General features: G+C 41.9%; 1 protein-coding gene across 6 annotated transcripts in view; it reads left to right on the forward strand.

Annotated features, from left to right (window-relative positions):
• Positions 1-3,740: 3,740 nt before the first annotated feature.
• Positions 3,741-19,175, forward strand: part of KCNQ2 (potassium voltage-gated channel subfamily Q member 2) — a 73,473-nt gene continuing 58,038 nt past the window's right edge. For 3 of the 6 annotated variants that reach the window (XM_072110904.1, XM_072110902.1, XM_072110906.1), the window contains exon 1: positions 3,742-4,276. In XM_072110904.1, the coding sequence (XP_071967005.1) occupies positions 3,975-4,276 (302 nt within the window). In that variant the 5' untranslated portion in view covers positions 3,742-3,974. Of the gene's footprint in view, positions 4,277-19,175 lie in introns of all 6 variants that reach the window. The other 3 variants (XM_072110901.1, XM_072110903.1, XM_072110905.1) reach the window with 2 other exon arrangements.

The raw sequence follows: 19,175 nt of genomic DNA on the forward strand, positions 1-19,175 counted from the left end.
GTAGTCATAGCGCAGCACACAGCACGGCTGCTGCTGCTAGTGAATTAATGGATCTTCCCAGTGGCGTAACTAGAGGCTGATGGTCTCCAGTGCGAAGTCTGAGCCAGGCCCCCGACTATGATATATGATTTATAGTAAAAGTCTTCTCATATGGGAAAGTGACACCATAAGGGCCCCCTTAACCTCTTGGGCCCTGGTGCGACCACAACCTCTGCACGCCCTCAAGTTACACCCCTGGATCTTCCTCTGAAAGCAGTAGCTGCCGCAACTTTCACTAGCTGCCACTGCCAGGAAGCACAACCTCACCCCTGCTTTCAATCTAGCTGCTTTATATAAAATCTAGCTGCTTTATAAGAAAAAACCTTCCTCATCTATGGCCTGCTAGCAGGGAGCCTTTTTATGGCCAGGGGAACCCTGGGCAATTGTCCTGTTTACCTTGCCAGCATTGCCTGCCCAGTTTCTTAAGTGATGGTTATTTTTTGTCTCCTGACTTCTGTCTCCTTGCTATTGCGATGCCTAGTGGCCTAACAAAATCCCAGTGGGCCCCGTTAGAACTCGTGGTTCCCCATAAACCTAAACCCTCGCTGCCATCCCCATCCGACATGTTATACTTCAGAATACATGTATACACTCCACAGACATAAGCGCACTTACACCATATATACATAACACACTTATAAAATCAACATCATATATACTCTACACACACTATATTTATGTTACACATACAAAAACACACACCATATATAAGAAACACTCAAGTATAGCTGCACATAAATATATACACACACCAATACCCACATACCTGTACAATACTAATAATGTTGCAGTAATCAATGCACCACATACATAAATATATACCAGCTTGGAATATACTGCACATTTCTATATAGCGCCAAAAAAGTACTGCACTCCAGGTCAGCCATAAGGGAGATATAGACATCACTTACTGCATAACTCAGTCGTAGCTCCGACCTTCTGCCTCTGCCTTCTAATCTTGGTGGCTCCTTGCAGATGATAATTCTTCTCTATCAGTTACAGAACTTTGAGAACTTCTCCAGAAATGATTTATCTCTACAGAATTCACCACAAGACGTCTTCAGCTCTGTGCAGCACATCCAGAAACTGCACCTCTACACCATAGTCACTTACAGTATATTGTCACAAAGATAAAAGCCATTTCCTAATTTATATACTGCCCCCCCACTAGAAGTTATACAGCAAAAACATCCTTTTATAAATGTAGGTTTATTCCCATCAATGAATATTTACTCCAGTACCCCATTCATTTACATGTACCCTGCACCCCATCATAAAAGTAGCCCTCTCACCGATCTATATGTAGTCAGCAGCATCCCCAGCAATATGTAGCAGCCCCTCTTACTAGTTAATACACGGTTCAGCAGCCCCACCAACCCCAAAATGGTAACACTGGAAAAAGCTTCTCATCCCGCAAAAAAAAATGCTGTCACATGGCCCCATGGCCAATGAGGAAACTAAAATCCTGGCAGCACCAGAACAATCCTTCCCTTCTGTGCCTCGCTGTACGCCCGTAAAACAAGTAACAGCCACATGTGGGGGGTCTCTGTACTCAGAAGAAATTGCATAACAAATTGTAAGATGAGTTTCTCTTTTTATCTTTTGGAAATGTGTACATTTTAGGGCTAAATGAACGTATAACTGACACAATTTTACCATTCTAAATTTCACCTCCATTTTGATGTAATTACTATGAAGATCTCACGGGGTTAACAATCTTCCTAAAATTGTTTCTGATAGTTTGAGGGGTGCAGATTTGAAAATGGGTTGGTTATATAGGGGGTTTTGATGTTAAATATGTAAAATTTCATTCAAAACAGTATTTATCCCCAAAGTGGTCAATTCTGAAAATACGGAAAACCGATATTCTATTTGTAAGCCGCGTAACGTCAAAATGAATTATCCAGACATTTCAAAAATTATGAAAATGTAAAGTAGACATATGGGAAATGTTATTCAGCAACTTATTTAAGTGGTAAATCTATCTGCCTGAAAACGCGATGATTTCGAAAATGGCAAATTTAAAAAAATTTTCATAATTTTTTCTTTTTTCTGTAAATTAACGCAAAACTTATCAGCCAAAATTAACCACTAAAATGAAATACAACATGTGAGGAAAAAAACAATCTCAGAATCGTTTTGATAAGTAACAGTGTTCAAAAGTTATAACCATATAAAGCGACGCAAGTCAGAATACAAAAAATTGGGCTGAGCTTCAAAATGGCTTCGTCCTTAAGGGGTTAAAGACTAAATTTCAGAAAGACCCACAAAAAGCAGCAGAAAACCACTTTGGTAATTGTCTGGCAGAGCACTACAAACGCAGCGTCCAGTGATGTCCATACGGCAGTCAAAGGGTTTTCAAGTAATAGAAATTAACATTTTATTTACAGTTATTACATTTGTCCAATTTCTTTTGAGCCTCTGAAATGAAGGGATTTTATTTAAAAATGCTTTAGTTTCTCATATTTTTATACAATCATTTTGTTCAACCCACTGCTGCTGAATTAAAGCTGAAAGTCTGAACTTCAACTACATCTGAATTGTTTTGTTCAAAATTCACTGGCCCAGATTTATCATTGTGTCTGCGACAGTTTTTTGTCCATCTTAGTACCAAAGAGAACTTCTTTGGCGCTTACACATGTACTTATGACGTGTTTGTACCACTTTTGTGTTGCAATTGCACTTTGTCTGACACTTTAGAAAACTGTGCACCTAAAGTGACGAGGTAGTGCTTAGTCTGAGTTTGCGCCACATTTATTACTGAGTTTATTACAATTCCATTGCAACAGCAAGAAGCAAAGTGCACAAAAAAAAAGGTGCAATTGTGTCACATCCTTAAAACAGACCAGATTTACTAAAAGGGTGGGCCACTACTGGATTATCTGGCGCGAAGTGTACATGAGACAGATCGCACCACTTTTGATATATCTGGGTCATTGTGGTAATGTGAAGAACTAAGAACAACCAGAGCTAACTGGATCTTCCATATTATAAGGGAAGCAGGGGAAATGTCCGGACTGAGGGATTGTGCCCTAGTCACGCCCAGTGCAGGCGGGCCGGTGCGATGCCAGTGACAGGGTGCAATCCAATGTGCACACATCTTGGGGGTGGCCGGGAGTCAATAGTGAACAAGCTGCTTGAATATGGGACTGGAAAGCGGCGAATATAACAAAGATTGGGCTGGAAACCTTACTATGAGCAGCGTGAAGAGCCCCCCCTTACATACAATAACCTGGCTGTGGTAGACACACAGGAGGAGGGAACACTGAGATCTCTTTAACCTCTGAGCTGCCAGTGCACAGCATATACAATGCATACTGTGGCTGAAGGGGCAGGGTCTAGCATGGATGCAGGCGGCTGAGATCTAGGAGCTTTCTATAGAGCAGGGAATAATCAATGCATATGGTTGCTGATTGTCTACAGGCTCTTTTCATCAGCCTTTAAGCCTTTCTGAAAACAATGTATGTGATGGGTCTCAGTGCTGAAAACAAATGAAATGAAGTATTCACAACACAGCTAGAGGAGTACTAGCAGATGTAGCTGCAGAGGTAATTGTTGCAATATAAGCAGTGAGGTTCTGCAGCAGCTCTGGCACACCAGTAGTGTGTGCCTGACAGAGGGAGTGCATTACTAGGCAGCTCCTCCTTCTTGTGATAAATTCTGATACCCTGGCTGTCATGTGCAGTCTCTATACTGGAGTAGGTAGAAAGGGTTAAACAGGGAGGTGAGTGGCTGCCTGTCAAGGAGGAGCCAGCGCTTCAGAAAGCAGATTGCAGAGATTCAGTGTTCATCACTGATATTGAGCAGCTGCATTGATAATACCAAACCTCCCACCATCCAGGGTTATGAGCCCCCTACCTGAAGAGACCGGTCCGGTCTGTCCACCATCCAGTATGGAGCACCGGTGAGACCCCTACAAGTCTCATTTATTAAGCATGGTGCAGAAATCCCGCAATGGGGGGGTCTACCCTGGCCCCACCGGAGAGAAGAAACTGAAGGTGGGCTTCGTGGGGCTGGACCCAGGGGCCCCGGAATGCAGCAGGGACGGGGCTCTGCTTATTGATGGCTCTGAACACAATACAAAGAGAAGCAGTATCCTCAGCAGCAAGGGCCGCTCCGCTGTGCCTGGTACCGGGAAGCCCCCAAAACGCAACGCCTTCTACCGCAAGCTGCAGAATTTCCTCTACAATGTGCTGGAGAGACCACGGGGTTGGACCTTCATATACCATGCTTACGTGTGAGTACACTGGGATGGGAGAAGAATACACATTAATGGGGTGCTGACAAAGCCCATTGATAACTAGAGAACAGTGCAATATGGGTGTGCAATACAACAGAGGGTCAGTGCATAACTGGGTTCTCCATTAATTAGCTATAGCCAACTGCAGGGCATAGACACCACTGGAACATATCAATAAATGGGTGATATCTGTAGACTACAGTTGATATTTAGGGGTGCTCTTAACATTGGGTATTTACTGAACAATAAGGGTGTTTACAGACTGGGCACACTTATCAGTAGAATACAGCTGGTAAATGAGGGTGCAGAAGACTTAAGGTTAGACCAGAAGATAAAGAACTGGTCCTTTGGATAAGTATGTCTGTAAAAGCAACTCGGGATAAATAGTTAGATTGCACATAGTGATGACTATTCTGTAGATTTGAAACTGTGATAACCTGATACAGAACTCGGTCTAAAAAAAATTGTGACAAATAAGGAAATGTAGGGTGAGCAAAAGATGGGGTGCTACTGTAGTATTGACACAAAAACTGTAGGTAGAGCAGTTATGTAAGCCTTGAACCTCAGATATAGGAGTGGTCTTCTAAGACAAATCTCTGATTCAGATTTTAGGGATGTTGGTCAGGAGAGTTAAATAAAAGACTACATCTAAGGGCTATACCATCAGTACAGATTTATCGTTGAACTTGTAAGTTACATATCTAAAGTCAAAATTTGGGGTTTCATACACAAACAACATGTCTTGGAGACTACAAAATTCTGGGTACAAAATGGAAGTCATGTGGCTTGTCATGTTCCTAGAAAGACTTAGCAATATGCGATGCTGTATTTAACAGTGTAAAATACATATTCCTAAAAAACAATGTTAGTATTGACGGTGAGGAATGGCACTTTGATAACTAAGATACATTTTTCTTAACCATTTAGATATACCAAGACAGGTGGGATGCTCTGAAAACTTCTTGAGTCACAGCTATTCATATATACCTATAGATTATAATGTGTACTGTTGTTTACAATAAATGATGAAGATTTGAGGACTAGGCCTTTGTTAGTCACGTTTCATCTTCGTTCAAATAGAGGATGAATTACATAAACATTCTCCAATTTGAGATTATGAGAATTTTGGAGAGGATGTGCCCCTGTACTTACTAAGATCTTTTTGCATCTTCAGATAACTATTTCCCTAGACCTATACTGAATGTCTGATGCTGGATGTTAGTTATGCTCTTAATTCAAGAAAGGTCCTGCTTACTGGCTGGTTAAACTCCCCTTTTTGTTGTGTTTGGTTTTGACCTGTTTATTTCTTCTATCATTCCTGGCTTGTTTCTATATTATATATGACTGTAAATGTTTCTGGATTCTTGTAGAATTAGGATCTTTTTGTCGCTTCATTGCTAATTTCTGTTAATATGGCTTACTGACCCAATTATGGAGTAAACAGCAACAATTTATTATCATTTATTCATTTATTATCATCATGCACCAAGAATAATCATTTAAATTTTTGGCGCACATAAAGTCCTGCCTTGCGCCAAGCCACATTCATGTGTAGCAGTGTAGAAGCAGACAGATAGTTGGAAATACCATGGTCATATCTTACAACACAGGTAATAAATCCCCTTTACTACCTCTTGACAACCACACCCAAACAATGTCTTCCTCAAATTGGATAACATAACTCTTAAGCTATCACTGTAGTTCAGGATCTTGTATGAGCCTACCTCCTGCACTATATCTTTCTACAATCTCGGAAGACGGCCTTGTGTGATGATTCTATCATAATGGTCCACACAATGGTTATATCCTAATGAATGGTTGGTTCTGGCTGTGGCATAAGCATAGCACTGATGTTTTTATTAGAATCCTGAGCAATAGAATGAGAGTAGGAGGCAATATTGTCTGTGGACTTGGTCCATCCTACAATTTGTAGACACAAAAGGGGGCAACCTTCCATTCAAAACATCCACAACGTCAGAGCCAAATCTCTTCTGTGGGTTGAAGATGTAGAGATAACATACTGTATCTATCCTCATGGGAGTCATGTTGAACCTTAGCCATTACCCAGAACATAAAAAATACATTCCTTGGAATTTTCTTGTTCTTGGAATGACCGCATGATTGATCTTCCCAGGCAATTACCCCACTGATTGTCAGCTGTATGTGGTAGGTTTTCATAGTGCAGAATGGTGCATTAGACCCTAATACACAGACACTGATCAATGAAGTTCATTGCAACCATCAGCTGGTGTGAAACGACTCAGCAAGGTGCGATTCCTTGTCTCTTGCATGGAAGTGAGCCTTGTATTATTACCTGAAGACTGAAAAGAAGTGGAAAACTATATATTTTTTATTTTTAATATTTTAAATTCTGTCATTGAAATACATTTTGCAAAAATAGTCATTCAAATACAAAGAGAAAATGTAATTTATAGCCTTAAAAAATCAGTTAAATCTAGATTGTATATATACATTAATGTTTAGATAAAGCTGCTGATGTCAGGGTGGATTCATCTGATTCTCTAGAAGAGGGCATTGGACTCTTTATGATGTATTAGAGCAGTGGTTCTCAACCTGTGGGTCGGGACCCCAGCGGGGGTCGAACGACCAAAACCGGGGGTCGCCTAAAGCCATCGGAGCCGCAGTTTTACTGTGTTTTTACTGCGAGTTGCATGGTTTGGGGTCACCACAGCATGAGGAACTGTATTGCGGGGTCACAGCATTAGAAAGGTTGAGAACCACTGCCCTACTGGCTCTCAGTTCTCTGGCTTGGTAGGGAGGAAGTGGACACATATGGCAAATGGTGGTGTGAATAATTAGTGGACACCGGAGCCAGGTGCCCCAGAGGCTCGTGCAGCATTTTAAAAGGAGATTTTCTCAAAAACTAAGAGATTAAAAGCAAAAAGAAAGGATTCTTTTTCAAGTGACACACCTTGGCCTGTAAGTGTGCTTGGATTAGAAGACTGCTGTATAGTCTTACAGTGAGACTATTAATGGACTTTACATTCATGCACTGTATCAGTTTTTGGTATGTGTCATTTTGTATACAAATGCTTTGATAAAGTAAGATATTTTGCATCACATATATTCCTTTTATGGATATCTGATTGTCTACATGTGTGGTAGAGGTGTGGTAAGGACCTCTCTATCCTATTCTGAATCCGCTCTAGAGAAATTGGGTCTGCTCTATTCATTTGTACGGCTGGCTTAGAAGCCCTGCATTCATGTGGAAGATTTCCTTTAGTGGTATTTAAACTAACATTATTCCTTTCATTATATTTTCGTCTGAAATCGTGGCTTATGTGGATGTGTGCTGTACGGCACAGTCGTGTTTGCAAATTTAAAATAAGTTATTTATATAACATCATAGAGAATAACAATAATATTGAACTTTCATATAATTACATTTCAGTTCAAATTGACATTTTAGCTTTTTTTTGGATTAAAGGCCTTTGATAATAATAACATGACAAATTGTTTCTCTGGAGAGTAATGAATGTTCACATTTGTCACATATACATGGGAAGAAAACTATGCTTGCGGAAAAATCAAAGTGATATTAATCAAAGTAGTCCTAGTTTTTCTATTCGGCATATTACTGACAAAAACAGATACAACAAGTTATCATAAAGCTGTACATTAAAATTGGTACCTGTTTATGCTACTTTTGTACAACTCCGACTCAGGAGCTGTTCACAGTATGGACAGCAGAGAGCTTCAAGAAGAGTCTATATCCTTTTTTTTACATCTAAAGAATATGGACGGTTATGTTAGGATATAGAAGTCTTTCTTTTAAATCCCTCCCTTATCCAATCCCTTCCCTTCCTTGGTTAACTTGATTTAATTTTGGTTAACTTGGTTAATTGGTAACCAAATTCAGACAGAAAGGAAACAGAAATGTATTAAGCAAAAAAAACCCTGAAATATCACATGGTCATAAGTATTCAAGCCCTGTGCTGTGACAATCATATTGAGCTCACATGCTGCCCATTTCCTTTTAATCCTCCTTGAGATGATTCTACTCTTTCATTGGAGTCTAGCTGTGTTTAATTAAAGTGATTGGACCTGATTAGAAAGGCTCACACCTGTCTATATAACAGTGTAGAGCATAAATGATAATCATGAGACGGAACACTGGCAACTATCACCTCAGCCTCCACCAGTTGGGGCTTTATGGCAGAGTGTGCCAATGGAAACCTCTCCTCAGTGCAAGACAAATAAAAGTACTTTAAACAGTTTGCAAAAAAAAAAAAATACATGAAGGACTCCAAGACTTTGAGAAATAAGATTCTCTGGTTCTAATACCATGTCAACCAGTGAAACATGGTGGTGGCAGTATCCTGCTATGGGGGTGTTTTTCAGATATAAGGACAGGATGACCGGTTGCAATTGATTGAAAGAGGAATGCGACCAAATACAGAGATATCCTGGTTGAAAACCTCTTCCAGAGTGCTCTGGACCTCACACTGGGCCAAAGACAATCTTCCAACAAGACAATGACCCTAAGCATACTGCTAAAATAACAAAGCAGTGGCTTCAGAACAACTCTGACCATTCCTGACTGGCCCATCCATAGCCCCGAATGAAACCCAATTGAGCATCTCTGGGATGACCTGAAAATGGCTTGATTTGGCTGTCCCAAATCCAGGTGTGAAAAACTTATGGCTGCACTAGCGCAAAAGCTGCTTCTACTCAATACTGAGCAAATAGGCTGAATACTTATGACCATGTGATATTTCAGTTCTTCTTGTTTAATAAATTAGCAAAATATCTACACTCACCGGCCACTTTATTAGGTACACCTGTCCAACTGCTCGTTGACACTTAATTTCTAATCAGCCAATCACAAACCGAGCATCAGTATGGGGAAGAAAGGTGATTTGAGTGCCTTTGAACGTGGCATGGTTGTTGGTGCCAGAAAGGCTGGTCTGAGTATTTCAGAAACTGCTGATCTACTGGGATTTTCACGCACAACCATCTCTAGGGTTTACAGAGAATGGTCCGAAAACGAAAAAACATCCAGTGAGCAGCAGTTCTGTGGGCGGAAATGTCTTGTTGATGCTAGAGGTCAGAGGAGAATGGGCAGACTGGTTCGAGCTGATAGAAAGGCAACAGTGACTCAAATCGTCACCCGTTACAACCAAGGTAGGCAGAAGAGCATCTCTGAACGCACAGTACGTCAAACTTTGAGGCAGATGGGCTACAGCAGCAGAAGACCACACGGGGTGCCACTTCTTTCAGCTAAGAACAGGAAACTGAGGCTACAATTTGCACAAGCTCATCGAAATTGGACAGTAGAAGATTGGAAAAACGTTGCCTGGTCTGATGAGTCTCGATTTCTGCTGCGACATTCGGATGGTAGGGTCAGAATTTGGCGTCAACAACATGAAAGCATGGATCCATCCTGCCTTGTATCAACGGCTCAGGCTGGTGGTGGTGGTGTCATGGTGTGGGGAATATTTTCTTGGCACTATTTGGGCCCCTTGGAACCAATTGAGCATCGTTGCAACGCCACAGCCTACCTGAGTATTGTTGCTGACCATGTCCATCCCTTTATGACCACAATGTACCCAACATCTGATGACTACTTTCAGCAGGATAATGCGCGATGTCATAAAGCTGGAATCATCTCAGACTGGTTTCTTGAATATGACAATGAGTTCACTGTACTCAGATGGCCTCCACAGTCACCAGATCTCAATCCAATAGAGCAGTGGTTCTCAACCTGTGGGTCGGGACCCCAGCGGGGGTCAAACGACCAAAACCGGGGGTCGCCTTAAGCCATCGGAGCCGCAATTTTACTGTGTTTTTACTGCGAGTTGCATGGTTTGGGGTCACCACAGCATGAGGAACTGTATTGCGGGGTCACAGCATTAGAAAGGTTGAGAACCACTGTATTAGAGGCTAATGGTTATTACACACATTACCCACTGTGGACTTTAGATCCAAAGAAAGTTTTATATTGCCATTACGTACTGCCTGAAAAATGCCTCCTTTTTCTAAAGCATGTGATGGATCTTCTTTAATGATATAAGGTGAATTCACTTTTGGAAGTTAGGCAGACCTTGGCAAGACTATGCTATTGTTATTTGTCATTTTACAATTTGTCTTGAAACATTGAGTGGTGACGGAGGTGTTCTCAATAATAGTAAAAGCAACATTTTCATATCTCATTGAGGGAATTAATCATATGCCAGTGCAACGTGCGGTGGCGTATGATGGAAACCACATTGCGGGGGATGCATTAGGAGGCTTGGAACATCCAGGGCCTCTTGGCATGGAGGTGTCATAAAGGGGGAACTGGGAAAAAATTCGCATTTACTGACTTTTCGCTTGTACATACAAAACTAATGTACAAATCCTGATAAATTTCCACCCCTAATTCTGTTTAATTATGTTTTTAACAACTGGTTTATTTTAAAGTGTTTTATTTTATAAATGTCATAAATGTGCCATAAATGTGTTATCTGAATTCCTATGTCTCCTTTTATTATGGTGAGGCTCTCTTAAAGCAAATGGAATCACCTATAGAGGTAAGTGAGTGTTGTGCTCCTGGCTCTTTTCCTAACTCCCATACTACTTTACTCACCTATGGGGGAGAATGGGGGGGGGGGCGGTCTGCTGTACAATATGTGAAGACCCCACCTATGGGATCTTCAACTATATGGCATTAATGGCATTTTCTGTAGACTGGTTGAGAATGCACATGCGCTTCACAGTATGTATAAGCAACAATGTATCTTTGTAAAGCATACATAATGAGTAAAGTAAAGAGGAGTATAATACAAAACATTGTTTTGTAACCTTGCCCAGATCTGTGCCTTGCCACAATTCTGTTTCTTAGTTGCTTTGGCAGTTCCACAGACCTAGTGATTATCATGTGCTCTGACATGCCCTGTGAGGTCATATATAGACAGATGTGTGCCTTTCCTAATCATGTCCAATTGGTTTAATTAAACACAGCTGGACTCCAATGAAGGAGTAGAACCATCTCAAGGAGGATCAGAAGTAAATGGACAGTATGTGAATTAAATATGATCGTCACAGCAAATGGTCTGAATACTTATGTATTGCAGTTTTTCTTGTTTAATTAATTAGCAGTGTACGTTAATGAGCCAAAAAAAAACTTTTTTCATCTTACCAATTAGTGAAAAATATAAAGGGGTTTACAGCGGTACTCACTGTAAATGATGGTTTGGCGCAGTTATTTTGAGACACCATTTATCTAGTACTATCTTTTGGGTATTTTCTGCTTGACACTATTTTCTGGAGTTACTAAAAATTGTGACATTATATCAGTAATTACCATATTTGGAGGCCACTGTGAATATTGCAAGTCAGGAATTGGTGATAGCAGCAGCTGGAAAAGCTTCAGCTGGTAGAATTCGTCATGGTGACCTGGGCATATTGAAAGATTAATGACCCGGTATCAGTGCAAGATAATTGGAAACTACACCCGTAGAATAGTAGAATAGTGCAGCTCTGGAATACTATACAGACATGCACACAACCATGTACTTCAACAGGCCGTAACCCAGGCGAAGCACATGGCCGGGAGGAGAAGGGAAGGGAATTGAGCGCTCCTCACCCATCCCTTCTCCATATGAAGCAAATCGGTCCAAAGATAGGATTATCTTTGCAGTGCAGCCTCCCAGCTCTATTGTGGTGCAGTGAGAAACATTGGGGCACATTTGCTAAGAATGTAGGAAACTGCACTAAAAGTGTTCTCCCTGTGTCTAATGCTTGGTGCAACAGATTCATTAAGAACCTGCTACAGAATCATGAATCTGGCGCTTCACTGCACTGGCCCAACAAAGTTCAACAACTTTTTTGTGGTGCACCTTTAACATAGGGCATGCAACAGACTTTGCATGTTAAATCTGGCGCACGGTCTGACTGAGCACCAGAAAGCCCCTTAATTTGTGTCACATGGTGCTTAGTGCAACCATGGCGTGAGACACATTTGTGGTGAAGACACTTCTTAAATACTTGTGCAAGCAGTTTCCACTAGAAAAAATGTGCAAAATCCAAAAGAAAACTGGCGCAAAGCCCTTAGTACATATGCCCCATTGTGTTCCCCTCACCATTTCCTGGTGTCATAGACCTCTATGGGGGCCGTTATTTGGTCGCAATTTGTACAGTCAGATCACGGTCCCCAATTAGGCAGTGTGCATGGAGCCTACTGCATTTACATGTTGTCCAAAATTTTCTATAGCCAAAGCAGCAGTGACATAACAAGACTCTAGGGGGCCCCAGTGCGAACTAAGAATCAGGGGCCCGTATACCTAAACCCTCCCTGCTGCCTCCATCCCTCATATTTTACTTCAGAATACACATATACCATATATACACTCCACAGACATATGCTCACATATACAGGTGGTCCCCTACTTAAGAACACCCGTGCCTTCCTCCCCCCATAAATAACTTATCTGTCTGTGGCTTGTGGTTCTCAGTGTACAGGCGGTCCCCTACTTAAGAACACTCTACTTACATATGACCCCTAGTTACAAACGGACCACTGGATATTGGTAATTTATTGTACTTTAGTCCTAGGCTACAATAAACAGCTGTAACAGTTATCAAAGGTGTCTGGAATGAAGCTTTATTGTTAATCCTGATTCTTTAACAACCCAACATTTTTAAAATACAATTGTCACAGAGACCAAAAAAGTTCTGGCTGGGATTACAATGATAAAATATACAGTTCCGACTTACATACAAATTCAACTTAAGAACAAACCCACAGACCCTATCTTGTATGTAACCCGGGGACTGCCTGTATGTGTCTGTGAGCTCCGTCCTGGACTGCAGGGGGCGGGGCTAGAGTGCAGGGAGCAGAGGCAGAGAGACAAGCTCTGTGAGGCATCAGGCAAGATGGCAGCCGACCCTAAAGTAGGGTTGTGTCTAGGGGCTAAAATTGTGTACACCAGGACTGACAGATACAGGTTGGAATTATATCTGTGAAATGCTGTATTTTTGTTAATAACAGTGAATTAGAGAATGTGTTATTTTGTTATCCTGAGTATATTTAAGAAACTTGTCTTCGTGGGAATACCCCTTTAATTAAATGTAACACACCACTGTCCCCTCCCTAATATATACTGCAGAAAGACCCCCTTACATATAAACTGTCCAGTAACTGCCAGGCCTCATTATTAATTTTACTATCCTGCAGTCCCCATTTATTATTACACTGACCAGCAGCCAATAAACGCAGTACTCTTTTCCCCCGCTTTGGAAACCCTAAAGCTCCCCCTCACTCCACTTTATCAGAGGCTCGTGCTCTGCCTGCACACAAACTGTGATTTGCTGAATCAGAATGTATGTTGGCAGAGTGCACTGACTTGTTTTTGTCTGCGCCAATCTGGTAATCTTAACGGTAACCTTTCTCCACAACCCCCATTTTTGACCCTGCACATGTTCCAAAAACCAATTAACATATGAATTGCATATGTGCTTTTCTTATGTTTGTGGGTGGAGGTTACTGGCCCTCTGACTCCTGGGTGGTGGAGGGGTTGGGTGGAATTCAAGTTCAAACGAATGTCTCCTCCTGGATCTTGGAACCAGCCCACGCCCACAATTCCCTCCTTTCACGAATGGGAAGCAGCTAGGAAGCAAGGGAGAGACGTCTATTTCCTAGCTGCCGCTCATCCATGATGTCAGCTCACCACAGAAAGCCTTTTTCGGCGCTCTGACATGCGCCGGGAGTGCTGAGGACGAGTTGCCTCATCTCCACTCTCAACGTTCATGCTTTGTGTTGCCCAGCAAGTTGCTAGGCCGTGAGGAATTTGTGGATCCTCCGGCGTCTCATCTAGCTTCCATCAGTAACTGAGCGTCAATCTTGTATTCCCGCTCAGTCACTGAGGCCTCAGTAAACATCTACAGGCATCTTCTCTCTTATATTTCTAACAATGTGCATACTTTTAGTGGTGGGGGCAGTGGCTGGCATTACTATGGGGCACTGGCTGGTATTATTGTGAGGAAAGTGGCTGGTGTAAGGGGGATAGTGGCTGGTGTAAGGGGGATAGTGGCTGGCATATACAGGGTTGGAGGTTGCAGGAATATATAGGAGTCAGTGGCTGGCATAGATGGGGGCAGTGGCTGGCATCTATAGAGCGCCATGTCTGACATATACAGGAGAAAGGGTGGCTGGCGTATACAGGGGAAAGGATTGCTGGCATATACAGGGCGAAGGGTGGCTGGCATATACAGGGCGAAGGGTGGCTGGCATATACAGGGCGAAGGGTGGATGGCATATACAGGGGGAAGAGTGCCTGGCATATTCAGGGGGTGGTGGCTAATATATATAGCTGGGCAATGGCTGTAAATGCCAGCCATTGCCCACCTGTAAATGCCAGCCACTCTTCCCTCTGGTTATGTAACAAAAGATTGCTCAGTCACTGAGGTTCTTGTTTGTTGATCCAGCAAACAGGACAGTACCACCCAAAAGACTTGTCAAATAAAATTTCTTCATGCTTTATTTCAGGACCATAAACAAGTTTACAATATTCCACGTATCAGCTTAAAAAATCCCATTACAGCAACGAGTTTCAAATGCTCAATGCATCCTTCCTCTGTGCGGTCAGATGGGGCAGGCATCTATCCAGATAACTTACAGTAATTGATTATAGCAAACCTATACAACATGACAAAAGCACATATGGCATTGTCATTTTATGTGCTTTTGGAACATGTGCTGGATCCAAAATAGGGATTGTGGTGACAGGTTCCCTTTAAAAGACATCTCAAAGACATATAGATTTATAATTGATTATCTTTCCATTTTCTCGCAGACAGCGGATGCAGGCCCCCTCCAATCCCAGTAGTGGTAGCCGTCACAGGGGGATCTTACATCTTTACCTTATACAAATATTGATTTCACAAAATTTGGTAACCTCGAAAAGCCCCATGTAAGCCTTCAGATGGATTTATTTCTAAACATTTGGTTACTGCCAAGCATGGTGATAAGTTATGTATTCTCCCCAGAGAATTTACTTTATTCATCAGCTGGGTAATAACATGAATAATCCGTATCTCAAACATTTCCTCTTTTTAAAGAACAAGTTAATAAATTAGGAATCTATTAACATGACAGTGTGTTAATATTTATCATGAATCTGAAAACTGGTATTAATGCAGTAACCTGGGAGTGATGGGCTTGCTGGGTGTTGTAGTGTCACGTGGCGGTATGCAGCCCTAGAGTTCCCAAGTATCACACGGACCCCTTTAGTTCTTCCGGAACATCTTTGTGCAGTGTGCAGGGTAAATAACTTCTATCACAAAGTTCAGGTGAACCAGATACTTTATACTGAATGAAGTGCCAGAAAACTATCACAGTCATTTGCCATATAACAGTTGGTTGGCAGTGTATAGCGGATAGATTCTCCAGTAAACCTCTTCACTCTCTCTCTCTCGCTTGGGATGGCAAGGATTAAGGGAACAGTCTCTTGTGCAGAGTAGGAAAAATGGAGGCTCCTAGCTCAATTACTTTACTGCAATCCAGGGGACTTCCACAGCTTGGCTTACCATGGGTTGTGAGGTGGTTCAACTCGATTACCGGATCCGTCTTCTTAAGCATATTGCACTGGGGAACCCATTAAAGGCAACAATACTCGACAGAGAAGGCCTTCACTGAATGTTATCTTCTCTGACAAATAACTGCAGGAATGTCGTAAAGAAAAATACTAAAATTTCCTCCTAGTTGCGGAGCTTGGCTCAAAAGTGTGTGTAGTATGCTTTGGATCAAAATAACCAACCTGAGTCTTCGACTCTAGCCACCAGGGCAGCTGCTTAAGGTAGGTCATAGATGGAGAGAGCAGAAGCAGGCCTCTGCCCTGGCTGAACTCTAGCCCACCACACTCTAACTGAGTAGGCCCAGGGAAAACTAAACACCTCCTATGGGGGTATTGACCTTGCACAGGGTCTCCCCAGCCAAACACCAGGGACCCCTGTGTAAATTCACAATGTAAGAATTTCACAAAGGGACTTCCGGAGGGTTCCAGAATATTCTGAGTGACAGAGGAGAGAAGATCCCAACAGTGACCCATCAGCTATTACATAACTGTAGCAATCACATTTTTATCACAATGTCAAGACAGTATAGGTAGTATAAAAGAATATCAATCTGAAAATAGGTGCTTTTGGGTAATCCTGTAAAACAACAAAGTGCAAATATAACACCTGCCATCAAAAGTACAGGAAAACCCTAAAACATACCAAAGTGGCCCCTCTGGGTCACTGCATTAACACTGGTTGCAATATACAGTAATATGATAGTGCTCCAATGCATCATATTGTCCTAATTGTCTTAATAAAAATCTTCCAAATGGTTTGTGAACCCGTACTTGCAATTACAAATAAGCCATGTGTGTAGTCTGGACCTGCAGTCAGGTCATGGAAGGGATTGTACTAAGACAGGACTCACATAGGGCATGGTTATATATGTTTGCGCTAAATGAGGGCTCCCCCATGTCACCATAGAGAATAGTATACACATTCCCAAAAAGTTTTTATAGTAAAAGAGCTTTTTATGAAAAAAACATAAGTTGGATGGAAGTTTACCTCCTCTGTATGCAGAACTGTCCCAGTCCCATGGGAGTGGTATGTAAGGAGTGGTTCCGCCCCTCAGGAAATCGCTCCGTCATGCATCGATTTTAACTAAAGAAAAAAAAAACTCCTATATCTCCTCCCCTTCTGTCACTTACCCCCTGAGGACATCAGGACATGTCTGCCCCACTCCAAAATGGCCACTCCCAAGTGACTAGGGACACCGCTCTGCATACAAGAACGTAAACTTTCATCTAACTCTTTTTTTGGAAAATAATAGTTTTACTATGAAATCTCTTTGGCAATGAGATGTGCACTATTCTCTATGGGGACATCGGGGAGCCAGAAAAGGACTCCTGATGACAAATTCCATTTAAATCACCTTGAATTCCCTACTTCACAAAATTGCCACCCTGGACAAAACTTCCCCCCCAATTCTAGGGAGTCATAAACTCTGTTTTTTCTGGCACTAGAACGTAATAAATATGCCATAAAGACAACAAAAATGCCAGTCCCAATGCCAGAAAAATGACTTAAAGGAAACCTACCATTTCAAATGGTCGGTGTAAGCTGTAAACACTGAGCACCAGCTCAGGGTGAGCTGGTGCCGGTGCTTAGTTTCGTTAGTGTTAAAACCGCGGTATTGCGGTTTTAACACTTTTTAAACTTTATAGCAGAAACTGCTTCGGCGCTGCGTGCGCACGATCGTGCGCGTGCCTACATAGGAAATGCCGCAGGCGCCGAAGCAGCTTCTGCTATAAAGTTTAAAAAGTGTTAAAACCGCGATACCGCAGTTTTAACACTAACAAAACTAAGCACCGGCACCAGCTCACCCTGAGCTGGTGCTCAGTGTTTACAGCTTACACCGACCATTTGAAATGGTAGGTTTCCTTTAACTGCCATAATACATCTCCCCCAATATTAAGGGTGCGTTCATATATTGCAGTTAAAACTGTATCATAATCAGTTTTTATGTGGTTTTAGGTGTAGTTTCTTTAACTGGTGAAAGACATTAAAGAGGACCTGTCACCCTGGAAAACGTGCCCCCCATAATCCTCCCCCCAGCCCCTTTCTTCCTAGCCATTTTTATTTTAAATTTATGTGCAGTAAATTCATTTAAACCGATCCGACCTCTTACTCTAAGAGGTCGGATCGTGTATCTGGTGTGCTGGAAATCGGCCTTATTCATTAGGGGGCATGCTGACACACCACCAGCACGCCCCCGCCGGCAGTCACATTGTAGGAGAAGCCGTCAGCATCGCATCGCTGACAGCTCTCCACAGTGTGGCCGCACCGCACTAACACTGGCTTCGGCCGCAGCCTGAACTCACATTGCCGGCTGCCGATGCTGCCGGCTTCTCCTACAATGTGACCACTGGCATGGGCGTGCTGGGGGTGTATCGGCACGCCCCCTAATGAATAAGGTCGACTGCCAGCACACCAGATACTCGATCCGACCTCTTATTTAGTAAGAGGTTGGATCAGTTAAAATGAATTTACTGCACATAAATTTAAAATAAAATTGGCTAGGAATAAAGGGGCTGGGGGGAGGATTATGGGGGGCACATTTGGTGGGTGGGTTTTCCAGGGTGACAGGTCCTCTTTAACTGAACAGATGAATTTTATTTTGAAAGGGAATCCTGTTCTATAAATGTGATTCACCTGTTCAGTTCATGTCTTCAGTTGTTAAATTGTTGAACCACCGCAAAACTTGTTATGACGCACTTTGAACTGCAACGTGTGAATTCATCCTAACACAATGTTAACGCAATGTGATTAGGCAAATCTCCTCTCCACAGCTGTGGAATTGAGTGAATGCGACGTGTGACCGCACCCTAAGATGAGTCAGCTGAGGGGTGTAGGGGGTGGCATAATTCCACTTAGTTCTGTAATACCCAAATTCCTTAACACTCACAACACCTTGCACTATCAAGTAATGTAATCTTTACTGACTGAATTCTTTTTTTGCTGGTCTATATTGCTGTGCACCCCTCTGAGTTTTAAACTGTGTTTTCATTTGATTGATGGTGCAATATGCAGTGCTGAATAAGATTATATTTGATAATATTTACTATATTTTTTTCTTATTCTCAACTATTCATATATTTGAGGGCATTCTACCATTTGGTCACACACTATATATTATTTATTTATCATTTATCATTTATTGTTTATCAATGTGCTTTTCTTGTCTATGTATAAAGATTTAAATTATTACAGCACCTCTCTTTTTTTATTATATATATATATATATATATATATATATATATATATTCATGTACTCTTTGTTCAAACATTTCATCCAGTGGTGTAACTACATTGGTAGCAGCCAAGGAAGCCACCATGG

The sequence above is a fragment of the Engystomops pustulosus genome, chromosome 6 (assembly GCF_040894005.1).
Source record: "Engystomops pustulosus chromosome 6, aEngPut4.maternal, whole genome shotgun sequence".
Lineage (NCBI taxonomy): Eukaryota > Metazoa > Chordata > Amphibia > Anura > Leptodactylidae > Engystomops > Engystomops pustulosus.